We start from the raw sequence: 15,974 nt of genomic DNA, 5'->3' as shown, positions 1-15,974 counted from the left end.
CTACAAGTTTGGTTCTCCATGGCATTTCCTTGTCTCTCAAGCTGGCTCCTGAGACGAGAGCACACTCATCAGTCAATCCAAGGCCACAATATTCTTCTCCCTGTGCTCTCTGCCGTTCTTCTGTCTCTTCGAAGACAGTCCAACCAAAGGTCCTAATACACTAGAAATGCATTTTCTTAAAGAAGCTGCGTCTAAGCCCCAGCTTGCCACTCAGAGCCACCAAAAGCATCTCTTTTTCACCTGTTACCTGGGAAACAGGTCACACTCAGGAAGCCAGGGTGCTAGACAGTTGCAGGCTAAGGACCATAGCTAACTGGACCCCCTTCCATATTTCAGAAGAAGAGGATGAAGATCAGGATGAAGACAGGGTAGATGGCATGGTCAGGGGCCCTGGACCCAAGGGGCCATCTGGGACACTGTCAGAGGCTCAGCTTGCTCGGAGGATCACCAGAGGAAAGAACAGTCGGCGGATGCTGTCCAACAAGCCGCAGGACTTCCAGGTGGGAGGGCTCTGCTGCTCTGTGTATTTGCTGTCACCCCATGGCCACTGCTGTGATGTCATGATAGACCTCTTCCTGTGCACAGGGGCTCATCTGCTGGAAGGGATATCAGGGCATGAACCCAGAAAGGAGAGTCCTACGAACACAAAGGGTTTAGTCAAAGAAGACGAGCTGTTCAGAGGGATGTAACAGTAACCTTCCTTCCCTCTGGAAGTAGGTGGGAGCTAATTAGCAAGGAATAGCAGCTCTGTGCTTGAGTTTATCATAGTGCTCAGCTTGAGTTTATCACAGAGACACTTGACGAGCAGGCCAAGGGCTACAGTGCCAGGACCTAAGCCTTCCCTGCCCTTCCCAGTCTAGCTCTGAATCCTTTCTCCTACTCAGCTGATCTGGGTTGAGGAACCCGTCACAGTTCCCAGGTTGGAGATGTTCAGAGAATGCCCCTTCCAGACTGAGGGTCTCAATATTGTAAAAAGTGCCTGCTTGGTTTCAGCCATCCTTACGCCTGAGGATTCCTTTGCACCACACAACTGGGAGAGTCTGCTAACAGCTCTGCTTTGTGCCTGCAGATCCGAGTGAGAGTGATTGAGGGCCGACAGCTATGTGGCAACAACATAAGGCCCGTGGTGAAAGTCCACATCTGTGGTCAGACACACCGAACAAGAATCAAGAGAGGGAACAATCCATTTTTTGATGAGGTAAGTGGGCGGAGAATGCGCGGCCCTGCTCGCCCAGTCTGTCCTGTTTGTACACGCCCCCTCCTCCTGCCAATTCCACCCGGTTCACAGAGGAGGGAAACACAAGGGCTAAGGACTGGAAGGTTCAGCCCAGGACTTCAGTGTAAAGCACAGAGAGGGACGTGAGAGCCGTGTGGGCTTGAAGCCATCTAACTAGCGTCCATTGATTTCCGACCGTCATTCTCAGTTTCCCTGTGGGCCCCTTCATCCTGGTGACGGAACATGTGACGTCACCTGCATCCACCCTTTCTCTTTAAGAGTACAAAATGACTCTGAAGGTTGACTGTGCCACTATGCGATTCATGTTTTAAGGGGTATCAAATTTTTCTTGGCTACAAAAATAATTCACATTAAAGGAAAGCCTCATGAGCAAACAAGGCCTTTTTTTTCCTTGTACTGAGAACACAGTCTGGTTCTGATGACTTCTATGACAACTCAGTGATGCGTAACACCTTACCAGTCATCTCAGACACTGTAAAATCGTAACTGGGCATGGGCAGAAATGGTTTCGGAGTCTCTCAGAGGCCAGCTGTGCTATGCCAAGGAGACACAGCTCTGAGCTTCCTGGGGCGTGAGCTTCACACTCTGCTTTTGTGCCTAGGTCTTTCCTAGTCTCTCTCTGTTTCCTATAGCTTCTAATCCCAGCCCCGTTCAGGCTTTGTCTTTTTTCCTATCTACATTCACAAAAAGAAACCAGTTTCTTCTCTTCGACAGCCTGTCTCTTGTCTTGTTCAGATGAGGTGGGGAACCCCATTTTCTTCAAACCCGTACGTCTTAAGTCAACGACAGATAATAGCACATGGATGCCTACAGATGCCAGGGACTTGGGGCTTTAGCCATGAGATCTGTCTGTCAATGCTTTCAAGATGTAGGCTTTATGTTGATTGAGCTGCTATGAGGAAGGCAACAGGAGTCTCTGTCTTCCTCAGAGTTTTCACATTCATCACCTCAACCAAGTTATTAACTCATTGTTACCAATAAAACAATGAAATGACATGGATACCTTTTGTTTGTGTGTACGTGGTACCAGGCATTGAACCCAAAGTGACAAACTATCAGCATCAGATCCCCTGGACCTGAGTCACTGGCTAATATCTGAATGTGTTCTGTGTTGTTTGACAGCTATTTTTCTACAATGTGCACATCACACCATCTGAACTCATGGATGAGATCATCAGTATCCGGGTAAGGGGATGCTGCTGCTGGGGCAAGGAGATGCTGATCACTGGCCACTGGATGAAGGCCATTAGCTCATCCCTCTCCTGTCTTCCAGGTTTATAATTCCCATTCCTTGAGGGCAGATTGTCTGATGGGGGAGTTTAAGGTGAGTGGCAACAACACACTTCTTTCAATTATGTAAAGGTGAGAACTCTCAGAATAGAGAAACTGATTCATAGCCAAGCCTCAGGGCATACATCTTGGTGACATCTTAGGGTTCTAGGTAAAGGGCAGACACCATGATTTTTACTGCATACTTCATGGATTTTGTCTGCCTTCAAAGTATAACGCTAATAGTTACACAACTCACCATAAGCATGGTACCTTGGTGTGTCACTGAGAGCACTTGCCAGCTCCCATCTCTGGATAGAAGCAAAGCCATTGCGACAAAGGATGTGCTTAGTGATGGCAAAAAGCCTCCTAACAAGCAAGCCATACTCACCAATGGTCCCAGAGCTCCGTCCACAAAGCCAGTGAAGTTAATGAGAAAGGAGAGTGAAGCTGGGCCAGAGAAGCTACACTTTTTCAAGTTGTTCTCCCTGGCCCGATTCTTGATTGGCACCTCAGCCATTCTCAGAGGATGAGCTACCTTCTGAAGAAGCTCCAGTCCCTGAAATGCTCATAGGATGATCTGGGTCAGAAACACCTCTGGTCATATCCCTGCTTGTCACCTTGGTGAAATCTCTTAACCGCGCTGATCCTCAGTGACTTCATCTGCAAGATGGAGTCATCACTATGAAGATGTGGAAAGACATCATGGAACTGTCCTACCAGAGAGTAGATTAGTGCTCACATTAGGACTGACCAACCAGAGAAGAAGGAGGGTGGGGCGGGAGATGGGGCCAGGTGATGTTCTGCAGGGTGACTAATGGTCCTAGTTTTCTCAGGTACTTTCAATGCTGACACTAAGAATGTCTCAGGCAAACTAGGACATGTGGGTCGCCCCGCTTTCATGGTCTCTTCCAACCCTAAATCATTTAGTCAACAATGATTCATTAAGAGTCTTCTACATCAGGCATGGTGCTGATGCAGACTGGATAAGGTGGAAATTTAGATCTTAGAAATTCAAGAGGAAGGGTACTGTATCCAAACACAATGCTGACCATTTAACTTGCTTTCATCTTTTCCCCAGATTGATGTTGGGTTTGTGTATGATGAACCTGGTAAGTAATGTCCTCCCTATCAACCTGTATCTCAGCTCCTTCTAATTCTGAAGAAAATTTTAGAGCTTAAGAAAATCTCAGAGACTGAAGAACTGTCTTTTCAATGGAGGGGATCGAGTTCAGGTCCTCATAAATGCTAGCGAAGAACTCGTCTTCCATAGAGGCATGCGGACAAGTGCATCACAGGAGCGCTGTTTCTGAGATGGGGAGGGTGTTTGATGATTTTAACACTCATAGATAGGTAAATGTCTTGGTTTTGTGATGATCTCTTGATATTATTAAGATCAAATTACGAAAGTGCTACGGAGCTTAAAGGTTCTTGCTTGAGTCACAGCGGGATAGGAGGGTGGGACTAAGATGTCGGCAGAGCGAGGACATGAGATGTTGATAGGTGGACCTGATTGGGGACTTGAATGAAATCACAGACTTGCCAGCACATCTTCTTCTTTTTTTTTCTTTTTTCTTTTTCGAGACAGGATTTCTCTGTGGCTTTGGAGCCGGTTTCGGAACTAGCTCTTGTAGACCAGGCTGGTCTCGAACTCACAGAGATCCGCCTGCCTCTGCCTCCCAAGTGCTGGGATTAAAGGCATGCACCACCACCACCCAGCGCAGCAGATCTTCATAATGTCCCTGTCCTTTGTTTCTTTCCTAGGCCATGCTGTCATGAGGAAATGGCTTCTTCTCAATGACCCAGAAGATGCCAGCTCAGGTGCCAAAGGTTACATGAAAGTCAGCATGTTTGTCCTGGGAACCGGAGATGAACCCCCTGTGAGTCCTCATCGTCTACCTTCTGTTGTTGAATAGAAATTAAGCAAGTGGGCTGAGAGACAGAGCTCAGACTCCAGACTGTCACCCATGATTCCTCCAGTTCCTAGAAGCTGTCCTTTTCTGGTCACTGATGATCATAGTAGCTCAGATTCCTTTTCGGTGCTTCCTAGTATTTGTGAGTGTTTCTTTTAGAGGCCAAGGGCACTGAGACGGGGTCTTATGTAGCCCAAACTGGCCTCAGCTCTGGTTAGAGCTTTGTAGCTAAGGTTAGCTTTGAACTTCTGATCTTCCTGACTTCACCTGCTATGTGCTGGGATGTGGTGCTATGTGTGCACCAGACCATCCAGGAATAAGTATTTAAGTTAAGAAATGTATTGTGTTTAATAACTTCTTTGTATCATTAGAAAGACCTGAATTCTTATGTACGATGGTTCCTTACCTCATCACTTCCTTCTTCCCAAAGGGTTAGTGATAGTTCTGAGAAATCAGACAACAAACTAGGAACATGAATTGGCCAGAGAGAAGTGAGAACACAGGAACACACACACACACACACACACACACACACATCCTTAAAATGGGTTTTCATGGGACTACAGAAGGATGCAGAAGTATTGAAGCATTGATATTGTAGAGGTTTTGAGGCTGAAGAAAAATCAGTGGGTGAACCTTTAAGCTCCAAACATTAGAGATCATAATGGGGTCAGTTCTTGGCATCAATAGCTTGGTTTCTTTTGGAAATGCATCTTTTTATCGGTGCGATTTTAACCACGTATCTCTGATAGCCCGAGAAACGAGATCGTGATAATGACAGCGATGACGTGGAGAGCAACTTGTTACTTCCAGCTGGGGTAGCCCTCCGGTGGGTAACCTTCTTGCTGAAGATCTACCGAGCGGAGGACATCCCCCAGAGTATGTACTGCCCTAGTCATGCGTGGGGCTTTCAGAAGTCTTTGAGATGGTACATGTCGGACTCACTCCGAATGCTGATGGATACTATTTCCATGGGTTCCCCCTGAAAGGCCTTCCTAGATTTACTTCCACTTACCCCCCTACTTCCTGGATGCTTTCTGAGTAGCTGCTGGGAAGCCGTTGCTCATCCATCTTCCTTCTTGAGCACCTGCCTTTGGCCCATTCTGCATGGTTGTTTCTTTCTTCTATGTTCAGTCTCCGTCTAGAGACTGATAAAGAGAGGTGAGCAGTAGCGCTTTCAACCTCCTTTTTATTTGAACATTACATTTAGAGTGTGAGCGTGTGTGTGTGTGTGTGAGAGAGAGAGAGAGAGAGAGTGAGAGAGAGAGAGAGAGAGAGAGAGAGAGAGAGAGAGAGAGAGAGAACACAGGAAGTCAGAGAACAGCTTGTGGGAGTCTCTTCTCTCCTCTCATCATGTGGGTCTTGTAAGCAAGGGTGCAGTGAAGCCACTGAACTGGACCAAATTGGTAGAATTTGGTAGAAAGAAGGGTTTATTGGGGACCAATTTGCCAAGCTTTCTCTTGGGGGCCAGAGAGCAGCAGGCTGGTGTCTTTAAGCTGATACAGGTTGCTCAGATTGACCCGGAACTAGATGCCTTTGCCTGAAGGTGGTCTTTGAAGGTGGACTAAGGGAGGTTCCTGGTAAAGGTATGTTTAGGACACTGTCACCAGAACTGCCATTTTGGGGGTCTTATTTGGACCTAACAGATCATAGGGACTGAATTCAGATTGTAGAGCTTGGTAGAAAGTGCCTTTTCCTACTGAAACATACAACTGGCCCCTATTAACCTCTGTTTGTCCTAAAGAAAATGTTAAAGTTTTATATCAAAGAATGTGTTTATTATTGGACGATTAAATATAGCTGAGCAGGGGCTGGGATGATGCCCAGTGGGTAAAAATGCCACTCTTCAAGCTTGAGGATCTGATTTCAGATCGCCAGAACCCAGGTAAAAGCTGAATGTGGTGGCTTGTATGGGCTTAGTGCCCCTAAAACCTGAAGCTGGGCGCACCACTAACCTGGCATGCGTAGTATAGTCGCAAACAACTCAAGAAAGAGCCTCCCTCAAAAACAAGTCAGCAGATAGAGCTAGACACCCAAGGTTGTCCTCCGACTTCCACATGTAAGTCATGTTATGCACGTATCCTCATGTACAAAGCATGTACGCATACATCATAGGCACATATGTGCACGAAACAAGTGAAAAATATTTTAAGAGGTGTAGAGCAAAGTATAGTCAAGTCTCAATAGCTGTATATGTCTCTATTGTATTATGAGACATATTTAGTGAGAGGCTGAACACTTGACAGCAAATGTCTTACAGCGATTCCTCTGAAAGGGACCAAGCCTGACTAATCATTTCTGCCTCCTCTGCTGGGCTCTGGGGCACAGGACTCTTTCCCAAGTCCCCAGGTGGCAGCACAGACCCCTGACATCTTCAGGATTTCCTTCTTTTCCTCAGAAGTCTTCCCTCCTTTCAAAGATTCTAGAATGTTCCCATACTGTCTTTCGCTCAGAAGTATCTCCAGTCTATTAAATTTAGCTTCATATCATTCTTCCTACACTGGCCAATCAATTGATTTCTGTCCAGTTTGGAGTTTGAGGAAACAGAGGCACTCACATGTGCAGTGTGTCGGCACGTGAGAACTACACTGCTTAGGAGTATATTGACTTTTCTTACATTTCTCTAAAATGTTATATTGGGCCTTGATACGCATTCTCCAAATTGGACAAAGGCCTGAATTTGACAATTGGCTCTTACCCTAACCAAATTGATATCTGGAATCTTCTTCCTTCTATGAATGATTAGTTCCTTTTAACATAGGAATTTATCAGTTTATTTCTCAAGGCACTCTTGATTATTTTAAGACTTTGCAGGGAGAAAAGAGTTCTTTCCTTCCCTCACTCCCACTCCCCTCCCCCACTCTCAACAGAAAAGAGAATTTCTGCTGCTCCCTTGCCACCTCTTCTTAAATCTCTTTCAATGTGTTGTTTAATTTCATTGTTTTAAGAGAGTAGGTTTGATTTCTGCCGTGTGACTTTCCCTTTCCAGTGGACGATGCCTTCTCACAGACGGTGAAGGAAATATTTGGTGGCACCGCAGATAAGAAAAATCTCGTGGACCCGTTCGTAGAAGTCTCCTTTGCTGGGAAAAAGGTTTGTATGTGATCTAAATGTGTGTATCTCTCAGAACAGACATTTAAAGTGCCATGACTTCTTTGGGGGTGAATCCTAGTGGGCAACCCTGCAGAGAGACTGGTTATTTGAATCTGGTTATGCCACATTTCCCCCCATGACATTATTTTGGAAGTGAAAAGTATACAGGACTCAAATTAGAAAATCCTGCCTTTCAAAGATTATAATAGTGAGACTGCCACTGCACTGTTTCTGTTATTTCTCAGGTTTAACTATTCCTTTAATCTTGGGCAAAATCCTCGTCAGCTGGCCATCATTCTGCCGCTGTGATGAAACACTCTGACTAGAGCACCTTAGTGGAGGAAAGGGTTTGTTTCCGTTTCCAGATCAGCGCCCATCATTAAGGGCAGTCAGACAGGGATTGAAACAGGAACTGGAAACAGAAGCCACAAAGGAAGACAGCTTACCTGCTCAGTCTCTGGTTCCCAGGTTCATGTTTAGCTAGCTTTCTTACACAGCCCGGGACCACCTGCTTAGGGAATGGTGCTGCCCACAGTGGACCCAGTCATCCTTCATCAATAGGATAGCTGTGAGGGACTAGTTTTATGTAGATTTGACTATGAAAGCAAAGGTTTAGCTGAGTGAATGCTTTCACACCAGGGCACCATGGTGTGGGAAATGGAATACAGTTGCCCATATGGAAGGAGTTATCTCAACAAATGATTTATTTATACACTGCTGGGATATTATGGAATAATAAATGTCATGATATCACAAGCTTTCTTCAGAATTGACAATGACTATCCAAAAGACAAGCGTTTCCAAAGCTCTGCAAGTCAGGTTCTCCATGTGGAATGTAATACACTCTCGTGGATCTGTCTATGGGTCTGTCAGCTGAACTTTTGCTGTATAGTCTTGTGGACTTGTGACAGTACAAAGCCCTGGTGTAGTCCCTGTCACCAAGACAAAAGGGAGGGGTTGGGAGAGAGAAAAACAGAGAGGGAGGAGGAGAGGAAAGAGAAGGAGGAAGAAAGGAGGAAGAGGAAAGAGGAGGAAGGAAGGAAGGAAGGAAGGAAGGAAGGAAGGAAGGAAGGAAGGAAGGAAGGGACAGAGAAACGATGTATAGGTTACTAAATGTATAACTAATAAGTAGACTGCTAAAGTCACAATCATGGACATACACATGACAAACTGTAGTAGTTAGAAATGTGACTACCTACTGTTTTTCTTTGGTGATTTTGCAGGTTTGCACAAATATAATTGAGAAAAATGCAAACCCTGAATGGAATCAAATTGTCAATCTTCAGATCAAGGTTTGACTTTCTTTTCTTTCATAAAAACTAAGAGTATTGACTCCATTAGTTAGTAAATAAGTGGAGAAATAATTGCCTTTTTCTCTTTCACTTTAACAGTTTCCCTCCATGTGTGAAAAAATAAAACTGACAGTATATGACTGGTGAGTTGAAATGGATTCAGCCTAAGGAGCTAAACATTTGGGGACCGAGTGCATTGCTTTAGGTGACTTAACTCTCACCTTTTGGTGTATTTGCTATTCTTCCACAAGAAACCTGAACCTGGAACTGGTGGCAGGGAGTTCTTTAAAAACACAATAAAACAACAAGAACAACAACAATAATAGTAATAATAATAATAATAATAGAAAAGGCTTTTCAGAAAAGTTTTGGATATCTTAGTTAAGTTGTTCATAACAAAATAAGGGAGGTAGTCATCCGAAAATACTCAAAATAAGAAATTAAGGAATTTTTATTCCATCCGGCTTTCCAAAATAGATTTCAGTAAGAGAGTAAATCAATATGTAGGAAGAATCACCAAACTGTCTGAAAATAATTTTTTGTTATTCTAAGAAAGGAAAATTGATAAAGTTGCATTCCCAAAGGCAAATTTTTTTTTATTAAGTCAAGCTTGGTAGTATGTGTCTGTGATCCCAGAATTCAGAAGACTGGGGGGTATTGTGAGTTCTAGGTCATCCTGGGCTACATAGTAAGACCAGGGCTCAAGAAAAGACAGGAAAGGGGAGAGGGGAAGGAGAAAGGAGGGAGTTTATTGAAGTATTCTTCCTAGACTAGCTTCTTAGAACCAATTGTCCATCATAAGACTGTTGAGGAGGCTACTTGTTGGTTTTCTGGCCATCCAGACTCCCAAAATAATCACACAGAATCTGTATTAACTGCAAAACTGTTTGGCCAATAGCTTAAGCATATTTCTAGCTAGCTCTTACATTTTTAGTGAAACGAACAAGAAGCCTCCCCCAACATAAGACCACTTATAGAATGTTCTTGTTGAATGGAGTGTTTAAATGATTGTCCCTTAGCCCTCTGAGGAAGAAGCATGGGCAAACGTCGTCATCATCTCCATGGTGACTCTGGGGGAAGGGGACAGGGACCGCTCTCAGCTTCACTTCACAGTAAGAACATTGAAGTCCAGAGAGGTCAGGTGGCTTGCCCACAGACACTTGATGATTATGGACAGAGTTGAGCTCACATATTGCCTGATGACCCCATGTTTCTCCTTTGGTCAAATGAATCTAACTTCATGTTCAGGCCATACTGGTCCCACAGCAAGATGACATGCCAGGTGGAGGAGCACTTGTTTTATGACCACATCACAACTGGGAGCTGCAGCTGAGATCTGAGAACAATGTTCCTTCTTAAATCTAAAGTTTCAAGGCATTGGGGATCCTCAGGTCATAGACCATAGGAGATCCCAGGGCCAAAGTGACCCTCTGGAGTATAGAGCTAGACGCTACATGGTTTTGGCATCCACTCTGGCCTATTGATCCTAGAGTTGGGTGAGGTAGGTTGAACCATCACAGTGTTACCTGTGGTCTCTGTGAATGTCTCCTGCCCCCTCCAAAAATGAGTATACACGAAAGGCCCCCAGTTTCACTGAGGAACCCTTGGACCCAAGTCTGGGATTGCATATACTAAAGGGTATTTGAAAAACTAAGGTAAGGGTAAGGATTCTGTAGCCATCTGAACAGACGGAAAAGATTCAAACCTTGTGTTTGTGATATTATAGGTGGATATAATATTTTTCTAATAAATTACTTGAATTGGTTATTTCCTTTAAGATATTATTCTATGATCTTTTCCACAAAACACTGAGCCTTAGGCTTCAGAATGGACATGCTCTAGATGGCTAATGGAAAAAGGAATGGAACAGACCAATGTTCATGTACATGCCAAACTGAAGGCCTCTCTAGGGTGCCTACAGAAGGGCACGCATTGACATTTGTACTTGTAGTGAATATTGTCAAAACTTTCCCCACAGTTTAGGTAAAATCAAGTTTTAGTCAAGCAGCTGTGCTCTGAGAAACAGCATTTGTCATATAGTAGGCGTTCAATACATATTTGAATTTAATTAGAAGAGACTTTTTCTCTCTTCGATAGATCCCTAGATACAGCCTATTATACTTGCTAAGCCATTTAAGTCACCATAAAAATTGCTGTGGACATAGTAAGGCATAGCTGACTAGTTTACACACCATAATTACAGTCCACTCATGAACCCATAATGTAACATCATATAAACTCAAGTGTGGCCATTTGAAAATCCTTTGACTTTTCTGTGAATCTCAGCTTCATGACAGCAGAATGAACGGTCCAACTGGACCAGGGTTTCTAGAGTGGCTGGAGAGTCATCTAGACTCGCAGGCTGTGTATACCTTCATGGACACTAGCCCAGGTTTCCTGAATTGAACTTGAACAAATGAGGGTGGGAACTTTCCACACAATCCTTAAGTACAGTAAAGACTGAGGCCACTGGACAGGATCCTTCTAACTCTTCCGTTAAGATTATTGAAATGACCCAGGTGGTAGCAGTGACACAGACTTTTAGTGCCAGCACTCAAGAGGCAGGTGGATTTCTGTGAGTTCGAGGCCAGCCAGGTCTACAAAGTGAGTTCCAGGACAAGCCAGAGCTGTTACACAGAGAAAGCCTGTCTCGCCAAAACTGAAACAATAACCACAGAGATGATTGAAATAAAGGTATAACTTTACAGGCAGAAGGTGTAACATCTTCTTTTGCACAGGGACCGGCTTACCAAAAATGATGTTGTTGGGACAACGTACCTATACCTCTCTAAAATTGCCGCCTCTGGGGGAGAAGTAGAAGGTAAGTCCCTTGAGGGTCAGAACGAGACTGGACTCAAAGCCTCCAGGAAAGAAGGGGCCGAGGTGCTCCAGCAGTGACGTTTAGTCAGTAGTAGTGCTTACACAGAAAGCATGAACTGAGGTGATCACCAGAAACAGGATTGATGTCTTAAAAGGCAAGTATGTTTGGGCACAGGACTGTGTGACTCCAGTTGCAGAGGAGACTAAGACAGAAGAATCACATGCTCAGGGCCTGCCTGAGCTACAAGGAAGTTTCCCTCTAGCCTAGGCTACTAACACAACCCTGTGTCAAAACAGAAATGAAAGGACTGGCCATGTAGCTAACCAGCAGAGTGTGTACCTAGAGAATACAAAGCTCTGGACTCAGTCCTTAGCATCCCCACCCACAGACAACTCACCCCCATATACACACGGAAGCCCAGTGAGTCCAGTGAGCCGTGACAGTTTATGTTTTGGTGATAAAGAGCAAAATAATTAATGATGGAAGCAAAGAACAATGTAAAACTGCTTAGCTCTCTTGCTCCCATCCAAACCCTTTTTGCCAGGAGCTGTTTTAGAATTGTCTTGCTTGTCAGTATAGTGCCCACACATCGCTGTGCCTGCTCTTACGTTTTGGTGCATATCCAGGGAAGTACTTAGATAAGAGGAAAAATTAATGTCAGCACATTAATGCCTGCAGCTCGAGTTTTCCAGGGGCCAGTAGATTAAACATGTTGAGGAAAGTGAGGTAATTTGGAATAAGATTTTTGTCTTGAGAAGCTGAAGTTTCCTTTTATCCAAATTTTAAGAAGAGCATCAATATGGGGGTGGGGAAATGGCTCAGTGTTAAGAACATTCACTGCTGTTGCATGGGACCCAGGTTTGGTTCTCAGTACCTTCAAGGTGGCTACAACCGTCAGTCACTCCAGTTCCAGGGGCTCTGGTGCCCTTTTCAGGCCTCTGAAGGCACTGTGCATGCATGATCCACACATACACATGCAGGCAAAACACATAAAATAGCAAGTAAATCGTATCAATCCTAACCAATGTCAAGAACCTGGAAGGTTCTAAAGATAGGATTTTAAAAAGGCACTGGTTCCAGATCTTGAGATGTTAAAAAGAAAGACAATTATAAATCTCAGGAGAGACGAACAGAAATGCATGGTTCAAATATAAAGTCACGGGTAGCACTATTTTAAGCAAACAGTTGGAAGTCAGAATGAGATTGCACCTGCACGTTCTCTGCTGGAGGGATCCCAAGACTGGAGCTTCAGCAAAGAAAATGCAACGGTAGCCCCTTTCTCTGTAGAAAAGAAAAACGGATTAAGATAATAATTTATTTTATTTCTTTTAAGCCCACCGCCCTAACTCTGAACAGAGCATAAAGGCCATCGCCCTTCTCAAATGTAAAACACAAGCACAGAACATAGAGATGAAAAGTGAACTGAGGAAGGGCAGGCGTGCTCGGAGGCTCTTTGTGTGGAGTGGGCATTATAGATGCACCCACTATTGGTTAAAAACAAATCAGTAGAGGCTCAAAGGGGGCCGCATCTGTAGAGAAGATGGGCAAAAGCAACCCAATCCATTTATTAAGTAAGGAGTCATTAAATACTATCTCAAGGTAGTGGTTCAAGAAATACCCGTAAAAGTATTTTACTTCATGATAGCATCAGAACCAAACCCAGACATTGTTAGAGGCAGTTTCAACCCCTTTCTCAGAGAATTTCTGCCATTACAGGTCCTACAGATAGCCTGGTTCAGGGTCTGAGAACGACAAGGAGCTGCCTCCCCCCACCCTGTGCCTCCCCTCACCCCCTACTCAGTGTACACAAAGAAACAAACTATGCTTTGCATCACATAATCCAGGGCTAACTACAGGTATTTGCTTATATCACCTCAAACCAAATTAACTTGCATTTTCTGGCCATAGGCCCAGCTAAAGACATGTAAATGTTGTTTGTATTAAAAGCATGCCCTGTTGTTAACTTCACCCGCTTCCTACGGTCATGGGAACCCAGGTCTTCTCAAATGCCAGCTCCTTGGCGCTGGTGAATTTGGGTTATTCACATGTGCTGGCTCTACCACTTGTGACAAAGCTTTTCACCCAGTTGACATTTAACTGGTAAGACAAGGACGATGAATCAAAAGGCTCATGGGATTTGGAGGTGAACTGGGGATTCCCTGCTGTTGCTAAGCTGCTTACTCAGCACAGAATACGATTAACTTTGCGATGTGTGTTTTTATACTGTCCATGTTTCTCTTGTTTTTAACCAATCATATTTTTACTACATAGATCTCTCCTCTTCGGGAACTGGGGCTGCAGCATATACAGGTTTACGCTTTGTAATTTTGCTGTCTTCTAGAGCTTTCTATCTACTGCCATCTTACTGAGAGTATTTTGATTGACTGCTTGCCTTAGAACCTTCTCTTTGGTGTTTCACTGTCTCAAATGCAGTTTTGCTAGAGTTAGGATGTTTCATGAGTTGTGTGTGATTGTCCTGCATGACTAAAAATTGAAAATCAATTTGATAGGCAGCCTTCCTGCCGTGTTTCATCTTTCACCCTGATACACACCATTCTGTGTGGCTTTACTGCAAATAATTGTTTGGAGACATAATGCTTTCTGTGATTGCTTATGCTCAATGGGTAGAGATGCTGGGTGCTACTAAGTCAACATTTCTGATAACGTGGGAAGTACCTTCGCCCACCTTTGATGTCAGTCTCTAGGCTGGAAGATGAGAGTATTTTCCACTTCTCATGCCTCCCCAGTAGGAGATATCATAACACGTCTTTGGGTTGTGCAGAACTCGCCATTTTTTGCAAGTTTGCTGATTGTTGGCCATCACAGTCCTCTTAAGGCAGATGTCATTGTTCCTCTAGTGGATGAGGATTCTGAGTTAGAGAAGCAGTGGCTTTAGCAACTGTCGAGTAGGGATGTTTTCTCTGAGACGCTCTGTTTCAGTCCTTTATTCCTAACCAACACTCTGGCCCTCTCCACCACTGAATGTTAAAGACATAAAGTCAAACTAATGAACCAAATTTGATCTCCATGTATTGCCCAAGAATGCTTCTAACTCTGCTTTTTGGAGAAAAAAATCCACTGCTCTTCCACTTGGGAGCCTTCAGGCTGTTGACAGAAGCGATTGTCTTCCCCGTGGTCACCCATGATTTCCTCTGGATTTGACTGTTTCCTTATGTGGCCTTCATAATCTTTATTGAGGGGTAATCTTGCTGAGTCCAGGTAGCAGAGACAGAGTTTATCCAAGTAGCAGAGACAGAGTCAATGATTGGCAACCTGCTTAACACTTCCGAACACCATATGGTCTTAGAACATAAGGAACTCAACTGAGACATTTAAGATTTTCAGTGTACTTTTAACAGCACCTACCATACTCCTTGAGGTTAAGTGATATCTTTATGGGTGGCATTAAATAAATCTGGCACATCATTTAAATGCCTTCTTAAAACAATATCATCTTTTATCCAAATATGACAAAATATTTCATGTCAGTTGTAAACTTGCAAAAAATGTGAAGATCGATCTATGATTCTTTCATTTAAATAGCATTATTTTGTAAGGATAGGTTTTCTAAATTATCCCTTTTTTTGTCTAACATCTTAAAGCAATAGTAAAATGGAAATATGGCAGGTCCCACGGTATTTATAATTTTCACTAATATAATTAATTCACAAACTAGAGAAAAACTTCATCTCACCTAACTGACTACTAACTAACTTTTATTCCCACAGTGTGAGTGTGAAAGACCTGAAATCTAATAATGATGTTTATGTCTCAGCAAACACAGGGGAGACAGAGGTGGGCTTTGTTCCCACATTTGGACCGTGTTATCTGAACCTTTACGGAAGCCCCAGAGAGTACACAGGATTCCCAGATCCCTACGATGAACTGAATACAGGGAAGGTTAGTTTCTCAGTGAAGGGTGTGGTTAACGGATGCTGGTTAATGGGGTTCCTTCTTAGAATAGCAATAAACATCTCAAGTAGGGGCACTAACATTCCCCATCCCTAACTCACACCTACCATCCAGCTGATAAAGTGTTAACAGAGAGAAGAAGTCGTGAACTTCTTAAAGACTTAGAATTAAAGGTTTCTGGAAGGTCGGGCACGGCAGTCCACACCTTTAATCCCAGAACGCAGGAGGCAGAGGCAGGTGAATCTCTGTGATCTTGATGCCAGCCTGGTCTATATAATGAGTTCTAGGCCAACCAAAGTGACACAGCAAGACTCTGTCCTAAAAAAATAAAGAAAAGACAGATTCTGGCAACCAAGTAATCAAGTAATGGGGTAAGTGGCATATCCATGTCTGTCCAGTCTTCGACTTGACATTGATGGAAACATCAGGAGCCAATG

General features: G+C 43.9%; 1 protein-coding gene across 2 annotated transcripts in view; it reads left to right on the top strand.

Moving 5' to 3' along the window:
* Positions 1–15,974, top strand: part of Myof (myoferlin) — a 139,918-nt gene that overhangs the window by 54,021 nt on the left and 69,923 nt on the right. Inside the window, exons 6-18 of one of the 2 annotated variants that reach the window (XM_075973936.1) lie at positions 337–500; positions 1,070–1,198; positions 2,360–2,422; positions 2,511–2,561; positions 3,588–3,618; positions 4,271–4,386; positions 5,172–5,298; positions 7,409–7,512; positions 8,736–8,804; positions 8,904–8,947; positions 11,543–11,625; positions 13,897–13,935; positions 15,401–15,525. In XM_075973936.1, coding sequence (XP_075830051.1) covers positions 337–500; positions 1,070–1,198; positions 2,360–2,422; positions 2,511–2,561; positions 3,588–3,618; positions 4,271–4,386; positions 5,172–5,298; positions 7,409–7,512; positions 8,736–8,804; positions 8,904–8,947; positions 11,543–11,625; positions 13,897–13,935; positions 15,401–15,525 — 1,145 coding nt within the window. The remainder of the gene's footprint in view (positions 1–336; positions 501–1,069; positions 1,199–2,359; positions 2,423–2,510; positions 2,562–3,587; positions 3,619–4,270; positions 4,387–5,171; positions 5,299–7,408; positions 7,513–8,735; positions 8,805–8,903; positions 8,948–11,542; positions 11,626–13,896; positions 13,936–15,400; positions 15,526–15,974) is intronic. The other variant, XM_075973937.1, reaches the window with a different exon arrangement.

This window comes from Microtus pennsylvanicus, chromosome 5 (assembly GCF_037038515.1).
Source record: "Microtus pennsylvanicus isolate mMicPen1 chromosome 5, mMicPen1.hap1, whole genome shotgun sequence".
Lineage (NCBI taxonomy): Eukaryota > Metazoa > Chordata > Mammalia > Rodentia > Cricetidae > Microtus > Microtus pennsylvanicus.
Note: the sequence above shows the minus strand (reverse complement) of the source record. Positions and strands in the feature narration are given on the sequence as shown.